The sequence below is a fragment of the Rhinolophus sinicus genome, linkage group LG18, assembly GCF_036562045.2.
Source record: "Rhinolophus sinicus isolate RSC01 linkage group LG18, ASM3656204v1, whole genome shotgun sequence".
NCBI classification, from domain to species: Eukaryota; Metazoa; Chordata; class Mammalia; order Chiroptera; family Rhinolophidae; genus Rhinolophus; species Rhinolophus sinicus.
In genome coordinates, this window is record NC_133767.1 from 17,632,503 (window position 1) to 17,660,425 (window position 27,923).

The following is a 27,923-nucleotide window of genomic DNA, read 5'->3' on the forward strand; positions in this document are numbered from 1 at the left end:
AAAGGAAGGGGAAGTCCCATGGGGGGGGGTCTGGATGTGGGCAAGGGGCATTTTGGGGGGCTGAGCAGGCGCGAACCTAGCTGTGCCGCCCCTCGGCGCCCTGTGAAGAGGAGATTCAGATTCCAGATGTTGCTGGAATGGCGGGGAGAGGCAGGCGTAATTGCTGCTGGGACCAAAGAGTTTCCTTTGCCTCCCCTAGGGGCCGCGGGAGTGAGGAATTACGGTACTGGCTCATATAGTCCCTCCTTCCTCCATCTGCACTTCCTCCTCCTCCCTCCCACCGCGCCCCCCCCCCGCCCGCCCCCAAATAAATCGCAGGCCCCTCCCTTCGCCCGTCCCCAGGATCTGACGTGGGCTCGACACCTTTCTCAGCTTCTCCCTCCTGCAGCTCCAGTGCCCGAGCTCCGGCTCTCTAGGTTCCGCAACCCCCTCCCCTCCCTGCCAAGCCCTGCTAGAGCCCAGTAGGGATCTTCCCAGTCCTCGACCCCACCCCAGGCCCCCGGAAGCTGTCTTACCTTTCCCCAGCTAGATCCCAGCTTGAGATCCAGCCAGTTCGGTGGACCCAGGCACCCGAGCAAGAGGGTAACCCAGGCGACACGACCCCTTCGGCCCTCTCGGCTCCACCCCCTGCAGCCGGAGCCGCGCCCCCTCTCCCACAGACCCCGGAGCACAGAACAGAGGAGACTGGGCAAAGAGAGGTGGGCTCCAGGCGACCCCAAGCCCAATTCTGCCCCTCCATCCCAAGGGGTAGAGAGATTGTCTTCCTTGCTAACTGTTAGCAGGAAAAAATAATACTAATAAAGGGAAAGATAGAAGGAGAGGGAGGAAAGGTGACAGCTAGATTATTTAAGAGGCACAGAGAAGAGAAATCGGTGTGAGTCGTCATGGGGACTCCCAGGGCCCAGCAGCCGCCGCCTCCCCAGCTGCTGTTTCTAATTCTGCTGAGCTGCCCCTGGATTCAGGGTAAGAACACGGGAGCGTGGGGGTGGGCCCCGTGAAGGCCCCCAGCGGGGTCCTTTAGGCTCCTTTCTCCGAACATCCTGGGCCTTCCCACCTCTTGGGGGAGGGGAGGGACACAGCTGGGGAAGGGGCAAGCCAGGGTTTTCTAGCTTGTACCTGGATCCCCTAACCCCCAACATAGAGGAGGTGGGGAAATTAGTGAGGGGAGCTTTAGCAGCGTCTCAGGGGTTAAATCCAGGAAGGAGGGCTGGGGAAGTTGGGGGGGATGTCTGTGGAGGCGGCAGAAGCACGCAGAGTACCTGGGTAGGAGATGGAGGTGCTGGGAGACATGCCAGGCTCTGCATACACAAATGCTCTCGGACGTTTGGACAAAGACAGATGAACAGAGGCCCTGCTCAGAGACCAGATATTCAGCCCCCCATTCTGACCCCCAGCCAGACTCCAGGGAGAGACTGCAGAGAAAGAGAGAGAGCACCACACTGCAGAGACAGAAATCCTGAGAGAAAGCTGGGCACTGCGGAAGTAAGGGGTGGGAGGTGCTGTCAGACCCTCCACAGAGACCAGGGGTGTGGGGGCAGCACCCCTGAGGGGAGAATGAAGAAAGAGCCGTTTCCCCTTGTGCGGTGCTGGCGCTGTCCAGGGTTCACGAGAGCCAAGGAGCTCACTGAAGGCTCACACAGCGGGGCGGGGGGGTGGGGGGGGGAGAGGAAAGTGTAGGAGTGTGGGGGGCTGCTGGGAGCCCCTCCTCCAATCTTGGCTCTCAGCCCAGCCTGAGACCCTCTGAGCTCCTGCAGGCCCAGCTGACTGAGGAGGGAGGAAGAGCTCTGGAAAAGATCTTTCTGGAGACGCTAGGAGTGTGAGGCAATGGAAAGGCTCACACAACTTCATCTCTTAGGTCTGCCTCTGAAGGAGGAGGAGGCACCGCCGGAGCCTGGAAGTGAGACCCCCACGGTCCCCTCGGAGGCCTTGGCTGAGCTGCTCCATGGGGCGCTGCTGAGGAGGGGCCCAGAGATGGGCTACCTGCCGGGTGAGGCTTCCAGAGCGGCATGGAGGCAGAGGGAGAGAGACATTTACTCAGGGAGATGGGAGCCAGGCCAGTGAAATTCAGAGGGAGACAGACAGATGGTTCGAGAGAGTCAAAACTGGGCATAGACAGAAAACTAGAGATAGAAGGACCAAGAAACAGAGTCAGACAGAAAAACAGACAATCAGAGAGAAAGACAGATGGAAACTCAGAGAACCAGAATCAGAAAAATAGTGGGAGAGAAACAAAAGAGAGAGAAAGAAATACAGACACTAGTAGATCTAGAATCATAAAATCAGAGAGTGCTAAGAATACTAATCAGAGAAATAAAGAGTTCCAGAGATAGCAAAACAGGCGAGAGAGAAAGAGGTACCCAGGAGGAGTCAAATCTAAAGGGGGGGCGGGGCAGAGAGAGAGGCTCAAGGAGACTGTCAAAGTGAAAGGACCTGTGTCTAGAAGTGGAGGGGAAAGGGAAAGGGGGGGCTGTTAGGCAGTGGAAGCCTTGGGAGGAGGTGGGGAGTTTGGGTGGGGAAGATAGAGGTGGGAGACTTGCCCCATGTGGGGGAGGCCTTTTGGGTTCAGTGGGGGAACCACCAGTTTGCCTCAGCCCTGCTCCCCACCCAGGCCCCACCAATTTGCTCCTCCTGTGCCCTGATTTCCCTTGCACTGTCCCAGGATCTGATCCAGACCCCACACTAGCCACCCCTCCAGCCGGCCAGACTCTCGCAGCGCCCTCCCTGCCACGGGCCACTGAGCCAGGGACAGGGCCTCTGACTACAGCGGTAACCCCTAAGGCGGGTAGGGGGGCAGGCCCCACCGCACCAGAGCTGCTGACCCCGCCCCCAGGAACTACGGCTCCACCCCTTCCCGGCCCCGCCTCCCCAGGCCCGCCCCTCGGGCCTGAGGGAGGAGAGGAGGAGACCACCACCACCATCATCACCACGACAACTGTCACCACCACCGTGACCAGCCCAGGTGAGGCGATTGAAAGGGGATGGGGTCGTGCCCAAGAGGACGGATGTGGGAAAGGAGGAAGATATGGATGGGGGAGAGGCTGCCAGGAAGGTGTGAAAGAAGGGGTCTGGGTACCAGTGGGAGAGGAGCTTTGGCTTAATAATGAAGGCTAGCATTTATATGCCCTTGCTACGTACCGTTCCATTTGTTTCATTCACATTACAGTTGGGGAAGGGAGTTCGGGGCACAGGGAGGACAGGGAGCAGACGGTGAGGGGTGACGGGGAGAAGACAGATGAGGGACCCCCAGAGTTGCATGGCTGGGAGGCGAGAACCCAGGGATTCACACAACCCTGGCCACGTATCTCTCTCTAGTTCTGTGTAACAACAACATCTCCGAGGGCGAAGGGCATGTGGAGTCCCCAGATGTAGGGAGCAGCCGCCCCCCGGGACCCCTGGACTGCACGTATAGCATCCATGTCTACCCTGGCTATGGCATTGAGATCCAGGTAAGTGTACTTAGCGTGTAATTGTGAGACCTTTGAGCCATTTCCTCTGGGTCCTGGAGGTGCCGCGTTGGACCCGGGAACCAGAGAACTTGTTTTCTAACCCAAAAGGGCCTGTTTCCCGATGATTACAAAGACTACTCTGGAGTCCTACAACTTGGCCAATGTCACCATGGTGTTTGGGCTGCCACATCGAGGGCCAAGGAAGATGGGGGGGGACTTAGAGCGTCACCCACCCTGGTTGACTTGCCCTGGTGGGTCTGGCTCTCGCTTCTTTAGGTGCAAATGCTGAACTTGTCTCGGGAAGAGGAACTCCTGGTGCTGGCTGGTGGGGGGTCCCCAGGCCTGGCCCCACAACTCCTAGCCAACTCTTCTATGCTGGGAGAAGGCCAGGTCCTTCGGAGTCCAACCAACCGGCTGCTCCTGCACTTCCAGAGCCCATGGGTCGCCAGGAGTGGTGGCTTCCGAATCCACTATCAGGGTGAGGAGTACTGGGGATGCGGGAGGGGCAGAGGCCACACTGGCACAGGGGACATCTGAGCACAGGGCGATGGCAGGGGCTTTTTCTCCTAACTAGGACCCTGCGGACAGACCCCCTCAGAGGAGACCTACACGCACGTATCTCACGTGCTCACAGACCTGTGTTTGGGTGGCACACATCCAAGGTCACTCAACAAATGTTTATCGAATGCCCCCTTCATATTGGCCCTGGGTTAGCCTTAGGGAGAAGAATGAACAAGCCACATGTAAACCTGACTTCAAGGAACTCAGAATCGAGGTCTAGAGACAACCAAGGAATCAGGATTATTACAATTAAAGTGAGATAAGGACCCATATCCTTTTGATGGGGGAAATACAGGCAGGAGGAGCCAATCTCAAAGGGACCTACATTTTTCCTCAGGAATATAGGGACACCTTCTCGGAGGAGGTGACGACTAAGCTGAGACCTGAAAGATGAGTTAGCTAGGGGAAGGATGGGAGGGAGAGAAAGAGGAAAGTAGATGTCTAGATGGATGGAAAAGCACATTCCAAGACCCAGAGAGTAGAAACAACATGACCCCCCCCGCCCTTAAGGAGTTGAAGTAATTCAGCAGGGAAGATAGAATTGTCCTAGCTGTGTGACCTGAGACAAGTTACTTAACCTATCTGGGCCTCATTGTCTCATCTGAAAAATGGAGATCCTAATATGTACCTCATGGTATTATTAGGATGATCAAATGAGTTAATACTTGCACATGTCAAATGCTTAAAATAGCATCTGGTACACAGTGAGAGCTCAAAAATATCAGTCATTGCTATTACAGTAATGTAACAGTAAAGAAAAGCGTACAGAAAAGAGTAGAGAGGGAGAGTGGCTGAGAGACCAGACCGGGAGGTAGGTTGGATTCAAATCATGAAGGGCTCTATCAGCTTCAGTCAGGAGTTCAGATTCCTTTTTCCAGCAGGGGGGTGGAAGGGTGGAGTGCGCATTTTGAAATTTTTTAAACAGGATACTGACAGCCTGAGATTTGTGACCTAGAAAGATCCTGCTGGCTTCAGGGGGCAGAGAGGGGGGTGTATCTGTGCACGACTGCACACAGGTGCTTCCACACACACACAACCTACGTGTGTGTGCATCCACACCTGCCTGTGATGTGGGGAACCTTTCCCCCGTGCAACTATGTTCTAGCATACATGTGTGCATGAGGCATGGGGCCCAGCCCCCCGTCCCCTTCCAGACACCTCTGTCTCTCCAAAGGGCCTTCCCATGTGCCTGAGAAACAGAGAGAATTGTGTGAGCCAATGTCCCCTTCACACCACCTCCTGGCCTCCCCTGTCCCACTGTGAGCTCTGCTGACCCCAGATCTCTCACCTAGGACACACACAGCCTAGATCCCTGCCTCACACAGTCTCCAGCTCTCCCTGAGGCGTCTGCTCAGAACATGCCCCCAGGGACTCCTAGGTACGAGATGGAGGTGCCCAGCGCCAGGCCTATTCCTGGGGAGCCCAGGGCCTGGATGTTGGGGAGCAAGGGCATTACTTGAGGGCTCAAGGCAGAGGGCTGGACCTCAAATATTACTCCCTGATGCCACCTTCCAGCAACCATTTCCCTAGGGCATTGAAAATAGGACTCTAGGATAAGTAGAACATTCGGGGGAGCAGGGCTCTTGCATAAACTGGCCTTCATTACCTGCATCCATCTTCCCTGCTTTGCGGCTTCTCCAGGCACCTTCGGGACCGAAGCCCTGTTTAAACCCTTCCCCATCTGCCCGAGCTGGGGCCCCTGGTCCAGAGTGGCCTCATTAGCTTCTCTGAAAGGCCGAAGGTTCCATCCCTTCTAACCCCAAGTTCAGCAACTGCTGTTTCATTTGCTTCTCACAGCAACCCTGGGGGTGGGTTGTCAGCTCCATGTCTGAGAGGAAGAAAAAGACTCAAAGGTTGTGTGCGTGCTCAGCTACCTGCAAATGCACTGCAGAGTCAGAAGTCAGACCCCAGGCCCTGAATCCTGGTCGTCATTCATTCACTGAGGCACGGGTGTGTGATGAACATTTTCTGAGCGCTTTCTACATGCTGGGTGCTTTGCCAGCCCTCAATGATAAGGGTTACTATTGCCATTTCCAGGGGAGAAGGCCTAGAGATGAAGTCACCTGCTCAAGGTCATATACCTACTAAGTCATAGAGCTAGAACTGGAACTCAGGTCTGCCCGTCTCCAAATCCAGTGCTCTTTGCACTGTTCCACCCTGCCTGGTGGCTGCATCAATCGATCAGCTAGGCCAGGCTTTTAGGAGACAAAATGCATAAGGCCTGATTCAGTCTCATAATGGCAATAGATACCAGTTAATGTGATGATAAAATTATGTGTGGAATTGTGTAGAGGCAGAAAGAGCAGCTAACTCTGTTGGAGAGGGGAGGGGTCAGGAGGACTTCCTGGAAGAGGTGGCAGTTAAGTTACTCCTTGAAAGATGAGAAATCAGGAGAGGGCCTTGCAGATGGGGGAAATGGTGTGAAAAAAACCAAAAACACATGGAGGTGAGACAATAAGGAGCCACAAAACTACATTGTATAGGCTACCTGGATTGCAGGTGCTGAGAACTGGAACTGGATAGGCTGGGTAGAATCCAGCTGTAGCACTTGAATGTCAGTCTAAAGCATTCAGACTTGATTCTGTTGGTCATGGAGAGCTATCCCAGAGGCTAACATTTATTCAAATCACTGTATTCCAGAAGGTTGTTTTTATGTCTCAGTAGATGGTGGACCCAAAGAGCAAGGCCTGGCTGGGTCTTTTCATCTCTGTGTCCACCCTGCCAAGAAAATGCTTGTTGAATTTGAATATAGGGAGAGACCAGGTCTCTTACAAAATCACTCAGGGGTAGAGAGTCAGAGAAAGCAAAGGCCCAGGCAAGCTCTTACCTCCCAAGCTCTCTGCTAACTGTAGTCTGCCTCTCCTACAAGACCCAACTTTGGTGTACTTCCTGCCGGAAGCTCTTCTTGATGAAACAAACACAGAGCTGTGTCAAGATCAAGTTCAGAGTCCAGCACTTATGACCAAGTCACTTTCTATTTATTTGTTTTATCCCCTAGGAGTCCATAAGAAATTCAGGAGGCTTTCAAAAAAGAATTCAAACAAAATTAAATAGAATAAGTAAGGGGTAAAAATGGTACCAGGTAACGCTCATTAAAGTTGAAAAACCAGAATATGAATGGACAAGGATTTGTTGCTAAGGGATGAGGCTCAGTCTGGTTCCGAGCTTCCCAGCAGCCAGTGCGGAGAGAGAGGACACAGTTCGCACAGCAAGAAAGGAGAAGAGAAAACAGTTCGTGCGGGAAAACTGGCTCTTCACATGCACTGGGGGATCCATGTGGGGAGAAAGTCTTTCAGGACAAAATAGTCAAAGTTCCTGAAGGAGTTTTATTTGGCTCCTGTGGCTGGAAGTTGCGGGTACAAAATCATGTGCACCTCAGTGAGAGCCCAGTGCGTAGAAGGGACCAAATGTTCTAAGGCACTTAACAGCCTGGAGCCTCATTTTCTGCATCTGGAAAATGGGTCACAGTCTTTCTCTGATTACCTCAAAAGCACATGTGCGAACTCACTTTGGAAGCTGAATCCAGCTCTGCAAATACTATTTGTTACTATTAGAGCTGGAGGGAGTTCAGAGTAGTCAACTGATTTGCCTGAGGTCACACAGCAAATGAGTGCTAGGGTCCAGAATTTCTTTGAGTCTCAGGTCCCTTAGCTACCAAATGGCAGCCAACATAGGTAGATTACAAAGATTAGAGGAGATAAGGGATGTTGAAATCACCTCTTCATGAGACAACGTGCCCGTGTGGGGACACCAATATGGAGCCAGTTTGTGCCCTAAAGGATCCTGGAAAGAGAGGAGGAAGTGCTGGGGGGCTGGTGAGAGAGGGTGGCATGGAAAGTGAGGCCTCCTTCTGCCTGCTTTTCCTGCTCCAGCCTACCTGCTGAGCTGTGGCTTCCCTCCCCGGCCGGCCCATGGCGATGTGAGCGTGACAGACCTGCACCCCGGGGGCTCTGCCACCTTCCACTGTGACTCAGGTTACCAGCTGCAGGGTGAAGAGACCCTCATCTGCCTCAATGGCACCCGGCCAGCCTGGAGCAGTGAACCCCCCAGCTGCATGGGTGAGTCTACTGCCATAATAGGGGAGAGCTTCTGTCCTGAGAGCCCCATCAGAAGGGTCCTATCTTGGGGGTCTCCATCTTTGGGGAACACCCACCTTGAAGGGGTTTCTACTCTGAAGAGTTGCTATCCCGGGTCTCCATCTGCTCTTTATACTGACGGTCTCTATCCTTGGAGCTTCCATCATTGGGGGGTTTCCATTGGGGACGTCCCACCTGGAAGGTTTCCATTTTAGGAGTCAGCATTCTGGAGGTACCTTATTTTGGAGACTCCCCATCCTAGAGGAAACCACTCTTGGGGTCCATATCTGGAGGGTCTCTATCCTGGAGAGTCGTCATCCTGGGGTCCCAACTTGAAGATTTTCCACCTGAAGGCTTCCATTGGGGGATCCCTCACAAAGCTCCAGCCCAGCGTGTCCACATCTGGGGAGTCTTCATTTTGGTGGAATCTCCATCCTGGGGGTGTCCACCCTGGGGTTTTTCTATGCCAGGGCTGGACGCCTACCTGGGGGTGGCTTAGAAAGGGTCCTGTCCTCTGGGGTGAGCCTGTGGGACAGAGGCCATCCCAGGCAAAAGTGTGGATGCAACAGCTCTGAAGATGGGAAGACAAGTCACCCTAACCTGCCCTTTCTCTGCCCACAGCTTCCTGTGGTGGCACCATCCACAACGCCACACTGGGTCGCATTGTCTCCCCTGAGCCTGGGGGAGCTGCAGGGCCCAACCTCACTTGCCGTTGGGTCATTGAAGCAGCTGAGGGACGCCGGCTGCACCTGCACTTCGAGAGGGTCTCACTGGATGAGGACAATGACCGGTGAGGGTCTGGGCCTTGGGTCAGAGGTCCCCACCTCCAGGAAATAGGGAGGCTGCAGTGGGAAGTCAGGCAGACCTGGGGTGGGTCTCGGTTGGGATCTGTGTCAAGCACAGATTAGTCTTTCCCCTTTCTTAGGCAGCAGAGCTGTGCAAACTTAGACAAATCACTTAACCTCTCTGTGCCTCAGTTTCCTCATCTATACAACGTGAGATAATAATAGTATCTGACTCATGGGTTCTTGTGAGAATTAAACAAGATAAAATGTGTAAAGGCTTAGAAAACGACGTGTTTGAAAATAACAGCTATGGAGATAAGTTAGGAGAGCAGGCAAGAGGTGAGGCAGTTTCAGAGGGGGCACTGAGCTCCCGGCCACTCTTCTGTCCATCCCAGGCTGATGGTGCGCTCAGGGGGCAGTCCCCTGTCCCCAGTGATCTATGACTCTGACATGGACGACGTCCCAGAGCGGGGTCTCATCAGTGACGCCCAGTCCCTGTACGTGGAACTGCTTTCAGAGACACCTGCCAATCCCCTGTTGCTAAGCCTCCAGTTTGAAGGTAACTGTCCTCCCCTTGGGGCCCCAGCTCCTGCTCCTTCCCCTCTTCCCGATGCCCAGATGTAGTCACATGCATACTCTGTCCCTGCTCATCTCCGTGTTTGGATCCCTGAACCCTGGCTTGCCTCCCCACCCCATCCTATGGACCCCTTCCAATTCCCTGAGGTGGTCTTTTCTCCTGAAGCTTCATGTATGGCTGGATCCCGGTACCCAGCCAAGGGACCACTTACCTTAATCTCTCATTTCTTTCCTCTGTGTTGGCTTCATGCTCAGGCACTCGCAGTCAGTGGTGGGCTTAGTGGTTCAGACTGACATACCATCCACTTAGGAACTCCATCAGGAAGAGAGACCGCATACTGCTTTTCTAAGAGCTTCAGCCAATGCCAGGAAATGCTCTCATCGCCCTGGGTTAGGTCACGTGCCTGTGCCTGAGCCAATCACTGTCGCGAGGGGCAGGTGATGGTGTGTTGGGCAGGTCCATCACTAGTTGGTCCCACCTGAAGCCCACCTGGACTAGAAGTGGGGGAGCTGTGTGTGCCAAAATGAATAGAGTCATGCTCTGACCTGCTGGACGAGGGCAGACAGGTCAAAACAAGGAGGTCAGTGATCCAGGAAGAAGCAGCATTTGAGCTGGGCTTTACAGGACAGAGAATTTTAAAAGAGGAAGATTAGTGTCATGCAGGATGTCATGTGGGGTCTCTGGTCCCGCTCCCCGCACAAGAACGCAGGATACGGTGAGGCCAAAAAGGAACACCCATGGAGCCATAGATAGGGGAGTCATACCACTATATTCTCGCTGGCGGCTGGGTTGGAGACACAGGAGGCAGGAGCCACACGATCCGCAACCTGCCGTCCACTTCTCTGCCAACCCACCTCACTTGCTAACTGCAATCCGCCACTCTGCAATCCGCAATCCACAATCCACACTTGCTAGCGTAGCTACGGCAGTTATATCAGTGGCCAATGGGTAACTGGTTACAGCTGATGGCCAACTAGTCACAGCTGATGACCACCTACTACATGCACCAGCACCTTTCCATGTGAGGCCGAGAACCTGGAAATTGCTCTCTGGGACTCTGTCCCCACAATTAGGAATTAGCATTTCAGGAGAAGGGAACAGTGCGAGCAATGATAAAGAGGTAGAGAAAAGCTCACTATGTTTGGGAAACAGAATTTCAGTGTGGCTGGAGCAGAGGATTTGTGCAAACAGTAGCAGGAAAGAGACAAAGAAAGGGAAATGCTCAGAGACGGGAGGGGTTGGTTCCTGGTATGAATCAAGGGACAAATGGAATTGGCACTGGGCCCTGATGGACGTGTGGGATTTGGACATGACACCTTGTCATGACACCTGCTTTGAAAGAGGCAGTGAATCTGAAAGATAAATCGCATGTTAGGTGCTGAGAATGCAAAGAGAATTCCAAGGTGTAGGGCCTGCCTCCATAGTTGTGGGCCACTGATGCTCCATGAACTTCAGAGTCCTCCTGTATCACCGGCACCTGAATCTACCTCACAGGTAGTTTTGCAGCTAAGGGATGATCAGATGGGCCAAAACAGAAATGTTCTACAAATGTTCATTTTGGCTGACATAGCCCAAAGTCAAACCCCAGCTGTTGTGTTAGGTGCACTTTTGGATTCTAGCCCAAAGAATCAGGCATTATCAGAACATAACTGTTATTTTTGAGGGGAGAACGCACCTACATGAGACAGTTCTCCAAAAGCACGCCCCCCACCCAACTCCTTTGCAGTTTCCAGAGCCAAGTATTTCCGGGTGGGAATCAAGCAATCTGGGTTTGAGATATGGGTCTGCCACTGCCCTACTGTGTGACATTGGGCAAGTGGCTTTTTGTCTGTGGACCTCAGCTGCATCATCTGTGAATGAGGAGTGTTAGGGTTATGGGCAAACTGGAGAGTGAAAGCAAAGTCCAAGGGCATTCCGTTTTAAACGGCCCACTGAGTAACCGAACAACACTTGAATTCAGCCCAAGGTCCCCAGTTTGAGACCCCTCGAGGCCTATCCTAATGCTTCATATCTGTGACTGACTCCTCTGTAGCTTTTGAAGAAGACCGCTGCTTCGCCCCCTTCCTGGCACATGGCAACGTCACCACTACAGACCCTGAGTACCACCCAGGGGCTCTGGCTACCTTCTCGTGCCTCCCAGGATATGCCTTGGAGCCCCCGGGCCCTCCCAATGCCATCGAATGTGTGGATCCCACAGAACCCCACTGGAACGACACAGAACCTGCCTGCAAGGGTGAGCCCTCCATATCCCCCCAAGTCCTACAGTCTCCAGACCCTGCTGGGTTGGGAATCCTAGGAAGGTCATTCAAGGAGACCTGCATATCCAAACCTCATAAACCCAGGCCTTGGGTTAATGCCTGCCCCTTTCAGAGTGTCCGTTTTCTTAGCTAAATAATTGGTGGACTTGTTACAGAATTCAAGGGTCAAAACCTAAGTGTCTCCAAGAGCTAGAAGTGGAGTTAGGCTAAGGCAGGGATTGGGTGGAAAGTGGGCGGGGCTAATTAAGAGCAGGGTTGGGGATTGGGCACAGTAGGACTAGGGGTGGCAAGGAACTGGTGGGTAAGGGACTGGGAGACAGTCTGGTGCAGACAGTTGGGAGTGGTGAGGACTGTGGCTAAATGGAGACTGCATGTTCACCTGGGTCCCGAATCCAACACCCCTTCTACTCTAGCCATGTGTGGAGGGGAGCTGTCAGAGCCAGCAGGTGTGGTCCTCTCACCCGACTGGCCCCAGAGCTACAGCCCAGGCCAGGACTGCGTGTGGGGCCTACACGTCCAGGAAGAGAAGCGCATCTTGCTCCAAGTTGAGATGTACGTTTGGGTGCCGTAGAGGGTGCGATGGGTATGGGTCCAGCAAAGTGTGGTACCACTACACAACAGCCTGCATTGTGAGCCTGGTTGGCTCACGCGGTTACATAAGATTCGGTGAATATCCAGTCTGATGAAAGAGGAGACTGAAGGTTCAGGATGGGGGTGTGGGTTGTCAGGTGGACTTAGGTACAAATCACTTATTAGCCAGGTAGCCTTGGACAAGTAAATGGGGTAATGCAGCCTTCCTCGGGGGCTATTGTGAAAAAGGGGCCCTAGCCTGGTGTCACTCTGGCTGCTTATTAGAGCACCTCTGGACCGATTTTCAGAGACCTAGACCCAAGCTGTTGCATCATCACCAGCACGTAAAGTAGGTGTGGGGAGAATCCAGTGAGCTGAGTTGGTATGAGGTGGTCACGTGATTGGACAGAACCAGAGGTGGGTGTGGCCAAAAAGCAGGACCTCAGGCGGGGCCTAGAGTTAGGCAGGGGCCACAGAACTAGTGGAACCTGGAGAGACTAGCATAGGGTAGGGGGGTGTGGAGGGCGTGGAGAGTAGGCGGGGTTACGAATGAATGGAGTTAGGGATTGGGCCGAGCCGGATCATGGCCCAGCCGCCATATCTGGTCCTACTCCCTGCAGCTTGAATGTGCGCGAAGGGGACATGCTGACACTGTTTGATGGGGACGGTCCCAGCGCCCGCGTCCTGGCCCAGCTGCGGGGACCTCAACCGCGTCGCCGGCTCCTCTCAACTGGGCCCGACCTCACCCTGCAGTTCCAGGCACCGCCCGGGCCCCCCAACCCGGGCCTTGGCCAGGGTTTCGTGTTGCACTTCAAAGGTACTGAGGCCTAGGGTCCCTAGATGGGCAGGGGTGCTGGCAGGGCAGAGCTCCGAGGAGGAAGAAGGGCGTCCTGAGTCGGACAGCCTCCCAACTCGCTGTCTCTCCCCTGCAGAGGTCCCGAGGAACGACACGTGCCCCGAGCTGCCCCCTCCGGAGTGGGGCTGGAGGACGGCTTCCCATGGGGACCTGATCCGGGGCACGGTGCTTACTTACCAGTGCGAGCCAGGCTACGAGCTGCTCGGCTCCGACATTCTCACCTGCCAGTGGGACCTGTCCTGGAGCGCAGCGCCGCCCGCCTGCCAAAAGAGTGAGCCGAGGCCCAGTCCCAATCCTCTCGTGGCTCCGCCTCTGCCCTTCTGGGTAGCGCCGCTCGCTTGGACCCCGCCCATTTCCCTCTGCGCCCCGCCTCCGTCTCCTCTTGTCCCGCCCCTGTCCTGTCCTGGTTCCACCGCTTCGCTCTGGGTCCGCCGGGATCTTCCTCAGGCCCCGCCCCCAGGCGGGGTTCCACTGCTTTGCTCCTGGGTGCCCCAAAACTGTCCCCTCTGCGCCTCACTCTCATCTTCTCAAGGCTGCGTCCCTCTCTCTTGCACTGTTCTGGGCTCTGACCCAGTTTCTTCTGGGTCCCGCCTCATATCGTGGCCCCGACTCTGCCCCGTCTGAGTTCCACCCCTCCCGGCCCCGCCCCATCAACTCCTCGCGGCGCTCTTTCTGTTCTTGGTCCGCGCCAGTCTCTCGGTCCCCAATCCTCGACATTACGGGGAGTCACTTTTTCTAGAGCCTGGGCAGTCATTGACGCCCCGTGCTAGGTTGAGGTTGGGGTTATGCAAAGGGACTGGGGCCCCTCCATTCGCTGACGGAGCACAGCCTGGGAGGGGGACAGATAGTTAAACAACTCAGGATATTACGGAGTGGTAACCACAGGAAGGTACTTAACACATCTGAGCCGTGGCTGCCTCATCGGTGAAGTAGGATGGGGGGTGGGGAGCGGTGAGGAGCCAATGAGTTTTTCACAGAGCTCTTGGTGCGTGTAAATAGTGAGTAGTAGCTGCTCTAAGTATAAAGAAGGGCTGTGGGAATATTGTTTCAGAGAGGCGGCAGGAGATTTCATAGAAGAGGTGATATTTAAAAGAGGTTTTATCTTTTAGAAGAGCAGAAAGGGGTGGCATCTTGTCACGTTCTCCCAGCTTGGGGGAGCCTGCTACAAGGCTATGGGATGGCAGGTCTTCTTCCACTGGCCCCTGGGGAAATGGTGCAGCTGGTGAGCATAGGTTTTGGGAAGCCAGATTTGGGTTGGACACAAGGAAAGCTTTCTAGGTGACACAGTTCACCATCTCTGGGAGGATTCATAGGATGTCCAGTCTGGAACCCAGACAGGACAGAGGCAGGGACAGGAAGGGATGGAGGTGGGGCCCAGAGGGGACAGGAGGGAGCCTGCTCAAAGAGGCACCCTGAGCCTGCAACTGAGACCCAAATCTCTGAATCTCAGCCAGTCCTCTGTGGCTGTGATCCTGAGTGGGTCCAGCTCTGCCACTCTGTCTGAGTGACTGTGGGCCAGTCATTTGACTGCTCTGAGCCCTGGGCCCCAAGGGAAATAACAGTGACATTGACCCCTTGGGGTCATCAGGGTATATGATACCATGTTTGTAAAACTTTTAGCGGGGTGCCTTGCACAAGTCTACCTACAAGAAATGGCTTTGCTTGTGACTCGTCCACAACGTTGTAAACTCCAATACCTGCAGGGGCTGGGCAGGCACTGTTAGTGAGCAGAATGGGCTGGGAATGACAGAAAGGAGGGGAGCAGGGGGGCTGGGCCCCTCTAAAAGAGGGCAGCTGCTGTTCTGCTGGTGACCAGTGTGCTCTGGTACGCTGGTTAAGTATTTAAAATTTCGCTCTAGAATGGGGCCTGGGTTGCCCCAATCACTGTTTCCCCAAAGAACTCTGAAATATAAAATGCACTGGATTTTAAGTTTCCCCAGCTCCTGCTCCCTTCATTCTGAGGACATAGTGGGAGAGTGGGGCTTCTGGGAGAGCTTCTGGGAGGTCTCTTAAGGCTCAGCTCCCCCTGACCTTGCCTGCCTGCCAACAGTCATGACGTGTGCCGACCCTGGTGAAATCACCAATGGGCACCGTACCACCTCGGACGCTGGCTTCCCTGTGGGCTCCCATGTCCAGTACCGCTGTCTGCCAGGGTACAGCCTAGAGGGGGCAGCCGTCCTCACCTGCTACAGCCGAGATACTGGGACACCCAAGTGGAGCGACCGGGTCCCCAAATGCGCCTGTGAGTCTGGGGACCCCGGGGAAGGGCGGCTGGGTGGCCTGCTCAGCAGCACAGGTGGCACATGACTGACACATTCCCTGCAGTGAAGTACGAGCCATGCCTGAACCCCGGGGTACCAGAGAATGGCTACCAGACATTGTACAAGCATCACTACCAGGCGGGCGAGTCTCTGCGCTTCTTCTGCTATGAGGGCTTTGAGCTCATCGGCGAGGTCACCATCACCTGTGTGCCCGGCCACCCCTCACAGTGGACCAGCCAACCCCCACTCTGCAAAGGTGCCTGGGCAGACCGGGCAGGAGGGGGCACAGCAGTGTCTGGGGAGTGACAGGGCTGAGAAAGTCAGGTAGCAAATTTGAGACCAATGGTAACCCTGCCGAGCTCCCCTTTCACTTCCTGTGGGCCCCCATCCTCATGGTACACCTGGACGTCCTCAGGAAGTTCAAGGTCATGGAATTACCCTAAGGGATGTAGTAGGAGGGGCTTGGGTTTCGAAGTCCTTTGCCCTCCGGATAGGTGTCAGTTTCCTTGTTTTAGATAAAGTCTACAGACCTGATTGATTTAGACTGCCCGGAGTTAGAAACCCCGAACTTTTAGGGATCTGCAGGAGGAGAAAGAAGGCCCCACCCTGACTCCTCCTCCCCCACCCCCACCCAGGGAAGGATAAGTTTAGGTTGAGCAGAGGGCAGAGAGAACCAGGCTGTCCAGCCCAGCCCCACTGGGCTCCCGGCCCTCCACCCAGCCTCCTTCCCTCCCTGGCTCAGACCCCATCCCCTCCCCCTCCTCTCCCTGCAGTGGCCTATGAGGAGCTCCAGGACAACCGAAAACTGGAAGGTCAGTGAGGACGCAGGTGGAGACCCAGGCCTGGCCGAGTCGGGAGGGCAAGGCAGAGGCTGGGGGCCAGAGGCCTGGCCCCAGAGGGGTGAGGCCCAGGGCTCAGGGCCGTGCCCCAGCTCACTGGCCTCTCTTCCCCCTGCAGTGACCCAGACCACAGACCCGTCCCGGCAGCTGGAGGGTGGGAACCTGGCCTTGGCCATCCTGCTGCCCCTCGGCCTGGTCATTATCCTCGGCAGTGGCGTTTACATATACTACACCAAGTAAGTACTGTGTCCTTGGGCGCCGCTGGCCAGGGCAGACCTCCAGCCTCGTGGCGCAGAAGCCTGGGAGAGCGGGTTTGGGGCTCACCTCTCCACAAGCCTCTCTCTGTCCTCCCGTTGCCAGGCTGCAGGGAAAATCCCTCTTCGGCTTCTCTGGCTCCCATTCGTACAGCCCCATCACCGTGGAGTCAGACTTCAGCAATCCACTGTATGAAGCTGGGGTGAGTCCTTCCCTGCCCCTGGAGTGCCACCTCTCTCAGCTCCCTTAGGACTCCATAACCTTCTCTCAGGGTCTCGGTAATCTCTCTCTTGGGAATTCCAAACTCAGCTGCCGACACGGTCACATCAGTGAACAAAGCAAGACAGGTGATAGTAGGGAACAGTGGGGACTGTGGCTAATTGGAGAATGTGTGTCTCAGCGAGCCCGTAGTGGAAACCGGCCCAGTTGCCAGATTGTTCAAGACAGTCCAGAAATTTAGATTTTTATGGGATTTTTAAGATACTAGAGGATGAACCAAACATAGCCATTGGCCAGATTCAGCCCCATTCCCACCCCTTTGCCCCCAAACCACCAGTGACATTACTTTAAAAATCCAGGGGCTTTCCCCTTCCTTGTGGCCTCTCCCATTCTGCTGCTTCCTCCACCCTCATCCCACTCCAGCAACTGATCCCATCTCTCCATCTCCAGGATACACGGGAGTATGAAGTTTCCATCTGAACCCCAAGACGCTGCAGGACGCAAGACGCTCCTCCCCTCCTCATTCTGGGCAGGGAGGAGTCCAGGACCTGGTCTGAGCTCCTTTCCCCCTGCTGTGTAAATAGTCTCCCGGTCCCACAAGGGGGCTCTGATGGCCCTGGGGACCCCACAGTAAATAAACCAGCATCCTGCGGCCCAAAGCCTCGTCTTCTCAGTTGCCAAACAAAGGGCCTACCCCACCCCACCCTCCTGGCTTTTGGACTCTGGCAGAGGAACTCAGCTCCCCTGCGACTCCTGGGGGCCCTCCAGCCCAGGGTACCCCCACAAGGACTGCCCCGGAGAGCTCTGCTGTTCTCTCGGCCACAAAGGCTCTGCCCTTCCCCTGTGCCCTGGCCCCCGGCCTAACCCCTGGGCCTGGGAGGATCAGAAGAAAAGGGATGAACGGGAGGCCGGGACAAGGCCCCACCCCCTTTCTGCCATCTCCCCAACCTACAATTTCTTCACTTTTGCTTCTGGATTTTTGTTTTTGAGCAATAAACAGAAAATCACCATTTGTAACTGGGCTGGTGGGGTGTGGGAAGGTGGGTTACGGGGTTGGAGATGGTGGTGGTGGCCTCTCTGGAGAGAGGGCTTGGGAAAGGAGCACAAGTTGGAAAAAAAAGACGGAAATCTAAGAGCAGGCCCAAGGCAACGTCAAAGGGTCCAAAAGCCTGGCTTTGGGGTCGGCCTCTGTTGGAAAAAGCACCTTTGGGCCTCAGCTCTCTCTCTACTGGGCTTAACGTTTCTAGGCTCTTCCAGCCGGGAGATAGCCACCACTTCTCCCTCATCGTTTGGCAGAAGGCCAACAGCTCTCACTTTGTTTCATGACCAGTTTACCTAAAATTCAACCCCCTTTTAAGAATTTTTGTATCTATCCAAGTGTACCATTCCCCCACCCCCAAGTCTTTTTGGCATTTTGGCGTATCCGCTTTTACAGGTTTACCAAGTATTGGTCATATTTGTAGCATTTCCTAAACAATGAGCTTGTTTTGTATCCTGTAAATGTCCTTTTCTACTTTATCTACTTTTGAACATTATAAGGAATGTAGAGCCTGTTTGTCTAAACAGTTTTTCTCCATGTTAATTGAACTTAATTAAAATTTTACATTTAAATACAATTAAACATTCAGGACACTCAAAAGAATCCTGAAATACTCAAAAGGGGGCTGAATTTTAGGAGAACATGAGGCAAATTGACCTGAATAATAGCCTACGTTTGGGGGCAATTATTCTGTGCCAGGCCTTGTGCTAAGCCAGCATTTTGTGTGCATGACGTTTGTACCTTTCACAAGGACCCCACATGGCAGGGACAATCATTCCCATTTTTAGATAAGGAAACACGCTCAGAGATGTGAACTTACTCCCTCCAGGAGCTACCGTAGTGGCCGGGCTGGGACGTAAATGCAACTCTACAAAGCCTCTGTCTAGTAACGGACATGGTATGGTGCCATCAGCAAGGGACCCCACAGCTCAGAGCAGAGACCTGAGCACTGATGTTGGTGGCAGAGGTAGGCCCTTGTCAGACGCCACAGGCCTAGACCTTGAGGTGCTGAAGTTCGGCTAGGAGGCTGGCTTGGGATCCGTGAGCTCATATCTGCCAGGGGGTTGACACAAAACGGCCTGAATGAAAACCATTCTAATAATATGCCATTCCAATAATATGCCCACACATGGGGGTGGGGTGGGGAGGGAAAAAGCCACTCCTCCCGTGTCTCCATGCCAGAGAAGTCACACCACGGCACTGCCTGGCTTGGCCAGAGGGAAAGATCTCTGTCTCTTTATTTAAGCCTGGTCTCTTGCTGGTATCCTTGCCAGCTGAGGGAGGAAAGATGTGTGATGGTTCCAGAACATTTTGGAGGCTTCAGGGGTGATGCCGCTCATGACCAGCAGTCCCCCACAAACTGAAGGGACTAATGAGTTGTGACAGAGGAGCTCTGAGGCATGTTCTAGAGAGAGAGAATGGGGGTGGGCATGAGAGGCCCAGGGCCGGACCTAAGGGCTGGCTCATCCTCCAGACGTCAAGCCGCCGGGCAGAGCTCCCTAGGAAAGGAAAGAGGTTTGGACTCTTCAGACCCACCCAAGGCTCATGTCTTGTTATTCTTCCATCCTTCATCGATCCACCCAACGCCATCCCCCACCCATCTATCCACCTTCCATTCCCCATCCACCTACCTATCCATCCACACATCCATGCACCATTTCCCATCTATCTGTCCATGCACCATCCTGCTTCCATCCATCCATCCACACATCCACCCACCGTTCCCCATCCATCTTCCCACTCATCACCTGTCCGCCCACCCATCTAGCCCTCATTCATCCACCACTCATCTCTCTACCATCTAATCACTCACCGCCTCCCCCATTTAAATTTCCTGAAGACATTCGATCTTGCTCATTTCTACACTCCAGCCCCTAGAGCACTACTGGCACACAGTAGGTGCTTACTAAACATTCAATGACTTTGTCTATTTATTCGCCCATTTACCTACCCCCCCAATCCAGTCACTCATTCCCCCACCCAATATTTTTGACCACCTACAATGCCCTACAATTCAAGGGGCAATTCAAAGATCTGTAAGCTTCCATGTTCTTTCTTGAGATGAGGAAGGAAAAGTCTCTTGGGATGGGGGGGAGGTGCTGGCAGGTGGAAGAGGGGGTGTTTTGCCCACAGCTCCCATTTGACACATGGGGAAAAGGGAAGCCACTTGCACACAACTATTAAGCGAATAGCAAATTCACTATCAGGCCCAGGGCTGCTTCCAACACCAAAGCCCAACTGGGAGAGCTCACATGTCCCAACGGTACTAGAAAGTGAGTTCTTTGAGGACAAAAACAGGGCCTTGCTGTCAGCTGTATTTGATTCTGGTCTTGGTCACAAACATGTGAAGTAGCAGCCCTTGTCAGAGACACTAGTGTCCTCATGGCCTGCGGGACCTGGCATGAAATAGGCACTCAACAAGCATTTGTTGACGATCAGTTCCTTTTCCCCTTCTTTCCCACTCTCATCCTCTGCGAGCCCTCCAAGGAGAGGTTCTCCAGGGCTCCCTCCTCAGAGCCCTCTTCTTTCTCACTTTGCACAACCCCCACCCCACCCGCTGCCCCGGGCAACCGCACACCCTTCAACTACCAACTCCCTCCTAGATCAGATCTCTGTCACCAGCCCAGACCCTACAGCGAGTTTGAAGACATTATTTCCAACTGTCTACAGGGTATTTCTATCTGGAGTTTTCATGAGCACCTCAAAGCCAATCTGTCCAAAAGAGGGGTGGATGGTTGCCATGCCCCAGGGGTGGCGGAAACCAGGGGAGCAGTTCCAGGCAATGAGGTTGGACAATGGGGTGGGGGAGGAGAGAGGTCACATAGGGCCTTGTAAGCCGTTGGAGGGCTTTGGCTTTTACTCTGCAATGTACACCGATTGTAGAGTTTTGAGTAGAAACATGACATCATCAGACTTGGGTAACCCAAGTCAGAACCCCAGGAGTCATCTGATTCCTGCTTTTTCCCACCCCCTACCATTTCTAATCAATTACCAAACTCAAGCTTCCTGGTCTTTATTTCTCATACCTGCCCCTGCTCTCATCTCTATTACTGTGACAATTCAGGACCTAATCATCTCTAGCTTAGTCTCCTGGAGTAATTCCTAACTGGCCTCCCTGCCTCTACTCTCTCCCCTTTCGAGTTCTCTCTCCCCATTGACAACCAGAGTGACTGATCAAAAATTCCTCCCTCCCTTGCTCAAAATTCTTCAATGACTGCTTAGCTAGGAAACCATCTATGGATCTTAGTAAGGCACACATACGCTTCCTTGGTTAGGCCCTGGTGACCTCGCCTGCATACTCCAGCAGTTAAACTGCTTCTGGTCCCACCTTCCCCTGCCCTAAGAACACACACACATACTCACACGCACTCTACAGATTCACCTCTCTACCTTTGCTCATGTAAGCCCTGCCCCTTGGAATACCCCTACCAACCCATTGTTTTTCTCCTGGAAAATTCTCTCTGGAGTTGTCCCCTCCTCCAGGAAGCTCCATGGTTCCTTTCCTTTCTGTCCCAACTGAGGCTGCGGTAAGTGCTCTTCTCGCTGTTTCCGTTTGTTATGGGCACTCATTCATAGTCTATTATAATGGGCCATTCACTTGACACCCCCCCCACACACACACACACACACTAAACTGTGAATTTTTCACAGGCAGAGACTGTATCATTCCTTTCTGTGTCCCAAGTTCCCAAAACAAGGACTGGCATATCACGTGAACTCTACATGTTTCCTTAATACTGAATGGCCTTGTCATCCAGGTACCATTATGTACCTTGTCACGAGGGGATGGCAGGAGGTGTGCCTTGGTGCGGGTACGGTTTCTGTCAGAGCTAGAGATGGCAGAGGGAAAGGAGAGGGCTGTGAACACTGGATTCGAAGGTCAGAGCAGAATACAAGAGGACCACCAGGTTGAAAACACCTCCTACCCTGCTGGGGTGTTGTCAAGCCCTCCCTCCTTCCCTCCCTATGTCTTTCTCCAGGACAAAGGGCAGCCCCCTCCCTTGAAGCCTCACTCACCGGGTGTCAGTGCCTCGGGTGTTGGTGAAGAACACTGTAAGTAGAGGCCCCGTCACAAAAATTACTATCCCCATAGCCCGGAGATGTGGCTAGGGAGGAAAGGGCAGTTTCCTGGCCAGCAGTGAGGCGTGGGTACTGGGAAGTGGGTGTGGGGCATTCACAGTCTGGTTGGGAGATGGGTACAGATAGCTGGAGAGGTCAGCTGGTTGGGAGAGTCAGGAACTGGAACTAGAGGTGTGGGAGGGTCTCTGGACGCAGTGGGGGGTCACCGTGTTTGGACAGCTGAGTCCCTTGGTCTTGTGTCTGTTTCTCCTTGGTGGGCACGTTGTTCACGAGGTAGCCAGCGACCAACAAGGCCTCGTCGGTGAGTTCCGTGCTGATCCGGGTTAGGAATTCTTCAGAACGGGATAATGAAGCCTTCTGGGCAAGGGAAGGCGGAGGGTTCAGCTTGGGCGTTCCTACATGGGTATCCTGAGTCTCCGGGCTCCCAGCCTGGGATCTGTGGACCTAAGGAGTCTGGTATTGGAGGGCTAGGCCTTCAGATCTGACCTAGAAGGTTCTGTGAGTGAGTGTGTGTGTGTGTGTGTGTGTGTGTGTGTGTGTTGGGGGGAGCAGGCTTTGGGGGGGCCTCAGGGCCTAGTGCCGAGGGCTATGGGCTCAGGGGTGAGGCTGGAATCTCAAGGCGGAAGTCTCTGTGCCCTCAGCCTAGGAGCTCTCTACTTCAACCCACCCCCACCCCCCACCCCACCCCAGAGCCCCTCCAATGCTCACAGAACCTCCACCCAAGGATGTTGCAGCTTGGGACAGCCGGCTGTTATTTTTCTCCTCATTCCTTGCAGTACTGGGTTCCATTCCCCTGGGAACAGTTGGAGCGTTTGTTAGACTGAGAAGCCAGCCTACTTCCCCCAAACCCATCCCAACACCATTTCCGGGGCCCAGATTTAAACGAGGCCTTTACATAAACAATCCTGCTGTCTCAGTTCTCTCTCTAAATTAAAAAAAGTAAAAATAAAAGTAAATCGTTGCCTCACGTCTTCCAGGGGGAAGCAGCGCCGTGGGAAATCCCACCCCCACCCCGCTTCGCCCAAGGGGTTCTCTTTCCTTCTTCCCACCCAAGGCCCTTCCCAAGACAACGCAGCCGACTTGCCCCCCCCTCCCCCGACCTGGCAGATGGGTTGAAATCTTGGGCCGCTCGGCAGGAGGGGAGACGAGGTTTAAGGAGTCCCTATGACGAGGGGGGGGTGTAAGTGAGAGGGGGGGATGGGGAGTTGGAGTTGGGGAGGAAGGTGGGAAAGAGGCGGTGCCGCGACCCGTGGCAATAAACCCTTGGTGTCTGTGGAGGTTCTGCAGCCCGGTTGCCAGGAGATTAGGGATTCTAGAATCAAAGGACGAGGGGAGGGGCCGGGTGTGTGTGGGGGCATTTTCCCAACAAGTCGCACAGGTCCCTTTGAGACTTGGCTGGGGGACCTCCACCCACCTCCAAGTCACCGCTTAGGGGCGGGGACGCCCCCAGCGCCTGAGGCTGGAGAAACTTGAGAAGATCACGTAGGGTGGAGTCTGGAACCTAATTCTCCGACCACTAGGGGCACGCAAGAAGCCACCTAGCCCGCCGCCGCCCCTCCGCCTCTCTAGCCGTCAACTCGCAGCCTGCGGCCTGCGCGAGAGCCAATGAGGACCGAGAGACGGGGCGGGGAAGAACAAATGTGGATTGTACTAACTGACCGTGGGTCTCGGGGACGCAAAGACTCGGGAGGGCAGAATCTTTTCTCCTTATCTCTGTCTCTAGGACGTCACAGCCTCCGCAGACAGGAAAGTACAGATAGTCATCTAGGCTTCCTTTTCTTTTGACCTCTCCTGTTCCGTGCCTTCCTTTGCTCGGCGTCGATGTTTCTTTGCCCCTCTCCTCCCCCTGTGCTTTGGTACGATCCGATGGAAAGGGGCGGAGAGACCAAAGGAAAAGGAAGCGGGCAGATCTTAAAGGGGCCGGTGCCATTTTCTTTAAGCCTTTCTTCCGCCCCCCCTCCCCTGCACTTTGTCCAATTTTGCAAGCGCGAGCGCCGAAGAGTAGGTTCCCGGAAGCCGAGCACAGCTGAGCAGCAGGGGCAGCAGGTGGAGGCTGTAGCGCCTGCCGAGCGGGTGGAGGCGAGCGTCGGCCCATAGGAAGGGCGGGGTGCGTGCGCTCCCCCCCCCCGCGCCCCGCGCACATCTGGGGCGGCCCATGATCCGGCCTGCAGCGAGCTGTAACATCTGAGTCCGGGCTGGGGCAGCGGGGTCCTGCGCGCAAGTAGGCGCAGCCGATGCGCCCGATCGGAGAGTGAGGCCGCGCGGTGGGGCGGGGACAGAGCTGGCACCTCCGGATCGGGCCCGGGACAGCAAGGGGACCGCCACGATGCCAAGCGAAAATATCTTCCTGTTTGTGCCTAACCTCATTGGTGAGTACTGCCCGCGGCTCTGGGCCGAACGGGAGGGCGAGGGACCTTGGGCAGGCTCGGTGATCCTCCCTGTCTCCCCCGTTCCATCCCAAGGTTACGCCCGGATTGTCTTCGCCATCATTTCTTTCTACTTCATGCCCTGCTGCCCCCTGACGGCCTCCTCCTTCTACCTGCTCAGCGGACTTCTGGACGCTTTCGATGGACACGCCGCCCGAGCCCTTAATCAAGGTGACAGCCACCTCCTCCCAGCCAGCCTTGAGGCACAAAAGCCGCTGCTCCCTTTTCCTGCCTCCTCTGGACCTCAGGGTGGGCAGGTACTCGGGAATCAGAGGGCTCCGTCCTTCTTGTCTCTCCGAGGCAGAGTGGAAGGGCTTGGTTTTGTAGGAGAAGGGATGTAAGCTAGCTGTTGAGAAGAACTAACGGGTGGTGTGGGGTGTGTAACAGCGAGGCTGGACAAACAGTGGCAGTGCCGGAAGTCTCTCTGAATTAATATCCGTTCAATACATGTTTACTGGATGTCCACTGTATGCCACGCACAGCAATCTCCATTCCAGAAGGCGTACTTAGAGGGAAGATGGAGTGGGAAGGGGGATGGATAGCTTCTGAAGGCTGAGCCTGTTCTCCAGACCCACCTCCAAGACTTCCTGTAAGACTCCTTGTCTTGAATCCTGGACCCTTGGTTCTGGGGTTGTAAACTAGCATTCTCACTCCCTCTTCCACGATCTCTCCTCACACCCAGACCTTCTCGTTTCACGTTGTGGTGACTTTTGCCCAGTGACCTCACACCCCATGGAGAGCAGTCTGGTTTCCTCCACAGGCAGTGGACGGCGGACATTTTCCATCTCCTTTTAGAGTCTGCATCAGAGTGATGCACGAGCTATGGCCCCTGTGGTAGATCCACTGCCCCCTAAGAGCCCCTTCCCAGCTAACATCCCCCATTTTCCAGGGACCCGGTTTGGGGCCATGCTGGACATGCTCACGGACCGCTGTTCCACCATGTGTCTGCTGGTCAACCTGGCTCTGCTGTACCCTCGCGCCACCCTGCTCTTCCAGCTCAGCATGAGCTTGGACGTGGCCAGCCACTGGCTGCACCTGCACAGGTCTGCGATGCAGAGGGTGTTGACCCCCTGAAGAAGACATTGTCGTAGGGAGGGGTGAGACAATGGGGGGGTATCTGGGGTGGCTTCAGTCTCCTTCTTGGCTCTGCTCCATTGAAGGACCCCTGGGCAAATCCTTTCTGATCAGCTTCAGTCCTGTTCACAGTGGGATTAAGCAATCCCTAAAACTCTTCTGACTGGATATTCACAGATTCCACATAGGGAACAGCCCTTGGGAAGGGGCCTGAGGGCTTTTGAATGTGACGTTTGAATCTTGATTCTCCCCAACTAGGGAATTGTGTGGTTTGGGGCAAGATGGTGGTCCTCAGGTGGGCCCCAGCTTCTCCCAGTACAACAGGCCATCCCAGTACCTACCTGTGGAGGTTGATACACGGAGTAGATGGGTGTCGTGGTGATGAACACTCATGGATTCCCTTGCTTTCTCCCCAAGTTCTGTGGTCAGAGGCAGTGAAAGTCACAAAATGATTGACCTGTCTGGAAATCCAGTGCTTCGCATCTACTACACCTCCAGAGTGAGCATTTCCTGCCCCTCCCTTATTTATTCGGTTTGTGCCAAATCTTGGGCTGCGCCCTGGTCCCAGGTTAGGAAAGGGTGTAAGCAGAAAGGAGCGACAGCCAGCTCTGGGGGAGAGGCCTGTAAGCTGAGGTATGAAGGGGGGTAGGGTTAGTAGGGAGGGCCTGTGTGAGTTACTGGAGGTAGCAGGTGGGCAGGAACCCAGGTGGGACCCGGGGAGGAGGAACCAGTGGCTGGAGGGGAGAAGAGGGAGGACAGGAGAGAAATGAGGTCTGTCGAGCCAGCTCTCCAAAGGCCTGGACAAGGAATGTGGACTTGACTCAGAGCAGAGGCAGCCTCTGAAAGGGTTTTTGGAGATAATATGCTGAGATTGCTCTTTCTTCCCTCCACCCCGCCCCCACTGCACCTGTATTTCCCCAGTCCAGTTCTCCCAGCTGCCCATGTTCAGAGATTTCTGAAGCCCCGTCCCTTAGTGGCGAGGGGGTGCACACTGCCCCACCCTCTTGTTGAAGCAGCCTTTTTGCTGTTTATACAGGCTGCTCTGTTTACCCTGTGTGCTGGAAACGAGCTTTTCTATTGCCTCCTCTACCTGTTCAGTTTCTCCGAGGGACCTTTAGGTAAGAGATGAGGGGCTGGGTGGGAGTGTGGGAGGGGGGTGGGTTCTGGCCGGCCCAGGGAGATGAAGGCCACAGACTCATGGGCCCCCTCCCTCAGCTGCACCCCATTTTCTCAGTATCCTCCTTGCTCCCTTCCCACAGTTGGCTCTGTGGGTCTTTTCCGAATTGGCCTCTGGATCACCGCCCCTATCGCCTTGCTTAAGTCCCTCATCAGCGTCATTCACCTGGTCACAGCTGCCCGCAACATGGCTGCCCTGGATGCGGCAGACCGTGCCAAGAAGAAGTGACCCTGGGACTTCCAGCCCCTGGCTGCCCACCTGCCCTGGGAGTCTCACTGTGCCATGTGGCTCACGTCTCCTAATGTGTTGTCCAACCCACTGGGAAGGGGGTCTGCCTCTTCGGTGATGTCATCTCTGTAATCCTGAGGGCCAGCACGACCCCTGTGATCCCCAAGGACCTGGACCCCAAATCAGGAAGGATGCTCAGGAGGCCTCGCCCACCTGGGCAGTACTGGGCGCCAGGAGGCCTGTCTTTAGACTGGGCATCGTTACACGTACTGGCTCAGCCTTGGCTTGGCCTGAGACTTGGGACATTTGAGTGAGGGAGATGGGGTAGCGGCCAGATTTCCCAAAAGGCAGGGAGTCAGACCTCTGCCCCAGGCAAGAGGAAGGCTGCAGGACTATGACCAGGAGAAAAGGAGCCATCTCGACCCTTCCCCACTGCACTGTCCTCTGTCCAACCTATCCCAGCTCTGAAAGCATCGATAATAAAGGCGGGGCTTTGCTCTCCTGGACTTCCTCTCCTTTGAAATACTCTTGGACCGGGGCCTGGGTTGAGGGGAGCCTGGGGAAGAAGGAAGATCCCTCTGGCTGCTTTCCCCCAGTTGTTTACTGACTGGCTCCTTCCTGTCATTCCAGTCATCTTCAGAGGCCCGCCCTGCCACCCAAGCTCATGCCATGTCCTCTTGTTCACCTGCTGGTGACACTGTCACCAGCTGTCTGCATTTATTTGTATACGTAATATTTTCTGTCCCCACTAGAATGGAAACTGCATGAGGGCACTGCCTTTTCTTGGTCCTTCTCTCTTCCTACAATCAAGATTGACCTTACCCTGAAATATCGTAACTGCTTAATAATACTCACAAACAGAGCAGCTGATTTCTCAGAGTGCGGTCCTTAGATCACCTGTGGGATAGTTCTTAAAATTCAGTTTCTTGGATCCTGCACCAGACCTTCAGAGTTGGAGTCTCTAGGGATGGGCCTAGAAGTCTGCAATTTTAATAAACTCCAGGTGATAAGAGTCTTCCTGAGAACATCGAGAATCACTGTTTGTCATGCAGGGTTGCATGCGGGGTCTCTGGTCCTGCTCCCCACATACGAACGCAGGATATGGTGAGGCCAAAAAGGAACACCCACGGAGCCACAGATAGGGGAGTCACACCACTGTAGTCTCGCTGGCGGCTGGGTTGGAGACACAGGAAGCA

At 54.7% G+C, this 27,923-nt stretch overlaps 3 protein-coding genes across 4 annotated transcripts; 2 read left to right on the forward strand and 1 right to left on the reverse strand.

Moving 5' to 3' along the window:
- Positions 1–335: 335 nt before the first annotated feature.
- Positions 336–17,715, forward strand: SEZ6L2 (seizure related 6 homolog like 2). 2 transcript variants are annotated; one of them, XM_019754688.2, is made up of 18 exons: positions 336–963; positions 1,856–1,987; positions 2,660–2,959; positions 3,313–3,446; positions 3,723–3,924; positions 7,880–8,065; positions 8,705–8,873; positions 9,264–9,427; positions 11,478–11,678; positions 12,117–12,255; positions 12,894–13,090; positions 13,206–13,400; positions 15,180–15,371; positions 15,455–15,646; positions 16,164–16,202; positions 16,348–16,465; positions 16,590–16,686; positions 17,154–17,715. In XM_019754688.2, the coding sequence occupies exons 1-18, from the start codon at positions 885–887 to the stop codon at positions 17,181–17,183; spliced, it is 2,766 nt and encodes a 921-aa protein (XP_019610247.1). In that variant the 5' UTR covers positions 336–884; the 3' UTR covers positions 17,184–17,715. The 2 variants fall into 2 exon arrangements, with proteins under 2 accessions (XP_019610247.1, XP_019610248.1); XM_019754689.2 differs by lacking the exon at positions 16,164–16,202.
- Positions 17,716–18,947: 1,232 nt separating this feature from the next.
- On the reverse strand, positions 18,948–26,985 carry LOC109459863 (uncharacterized). The gene is made up of 8 exons (XM_074323079.1): positions 26,941–26,985; positions 25,172–25,318; positions 23,482–24,607; positions 22,536–22,615; positions 22,029–22,179; positions 21,760–21,793; positions 21,515–21,572; positions 18,948–19,241 (listed from the first exon to the last, which is right to left on the reverse strand). Exons 1-8 carry the CDS (start codon positions 26,983–26,985, stop codon positions 19,206–19,208), a joined length of 1,677 nt encoding a protein of 558 aa, XP_074179180.1. The 3' UTR covers positions 18,948–19,205.
- Positions 24,057–27,233, forward strand: CDIPT (CDP-diacylglycerol--inositol 3-phosphatidyltransferase). Its single transcript, XM_019754752.2, has 6 exons — positions 24,057–24,191; positions 24,285–24,419; positions 25,138–25,291; positions 25,740–25,821; positions 26,359–26,440; positions 26,582–27,233. The coding sequence occupies exons 1-6, from the start codon at positions 24,149–24,151 to the stop codon at positions 26,725–26,727; spliced, it is 642 nt and encodes a 213-aa protein (XP_019610311.1). The 5' UTR covers positions 24,057–24,148; the 3' UTR covers positions 26,728–27,233.
- Positions 27,234–27,923: the final 690 nt, after the last annotated feature.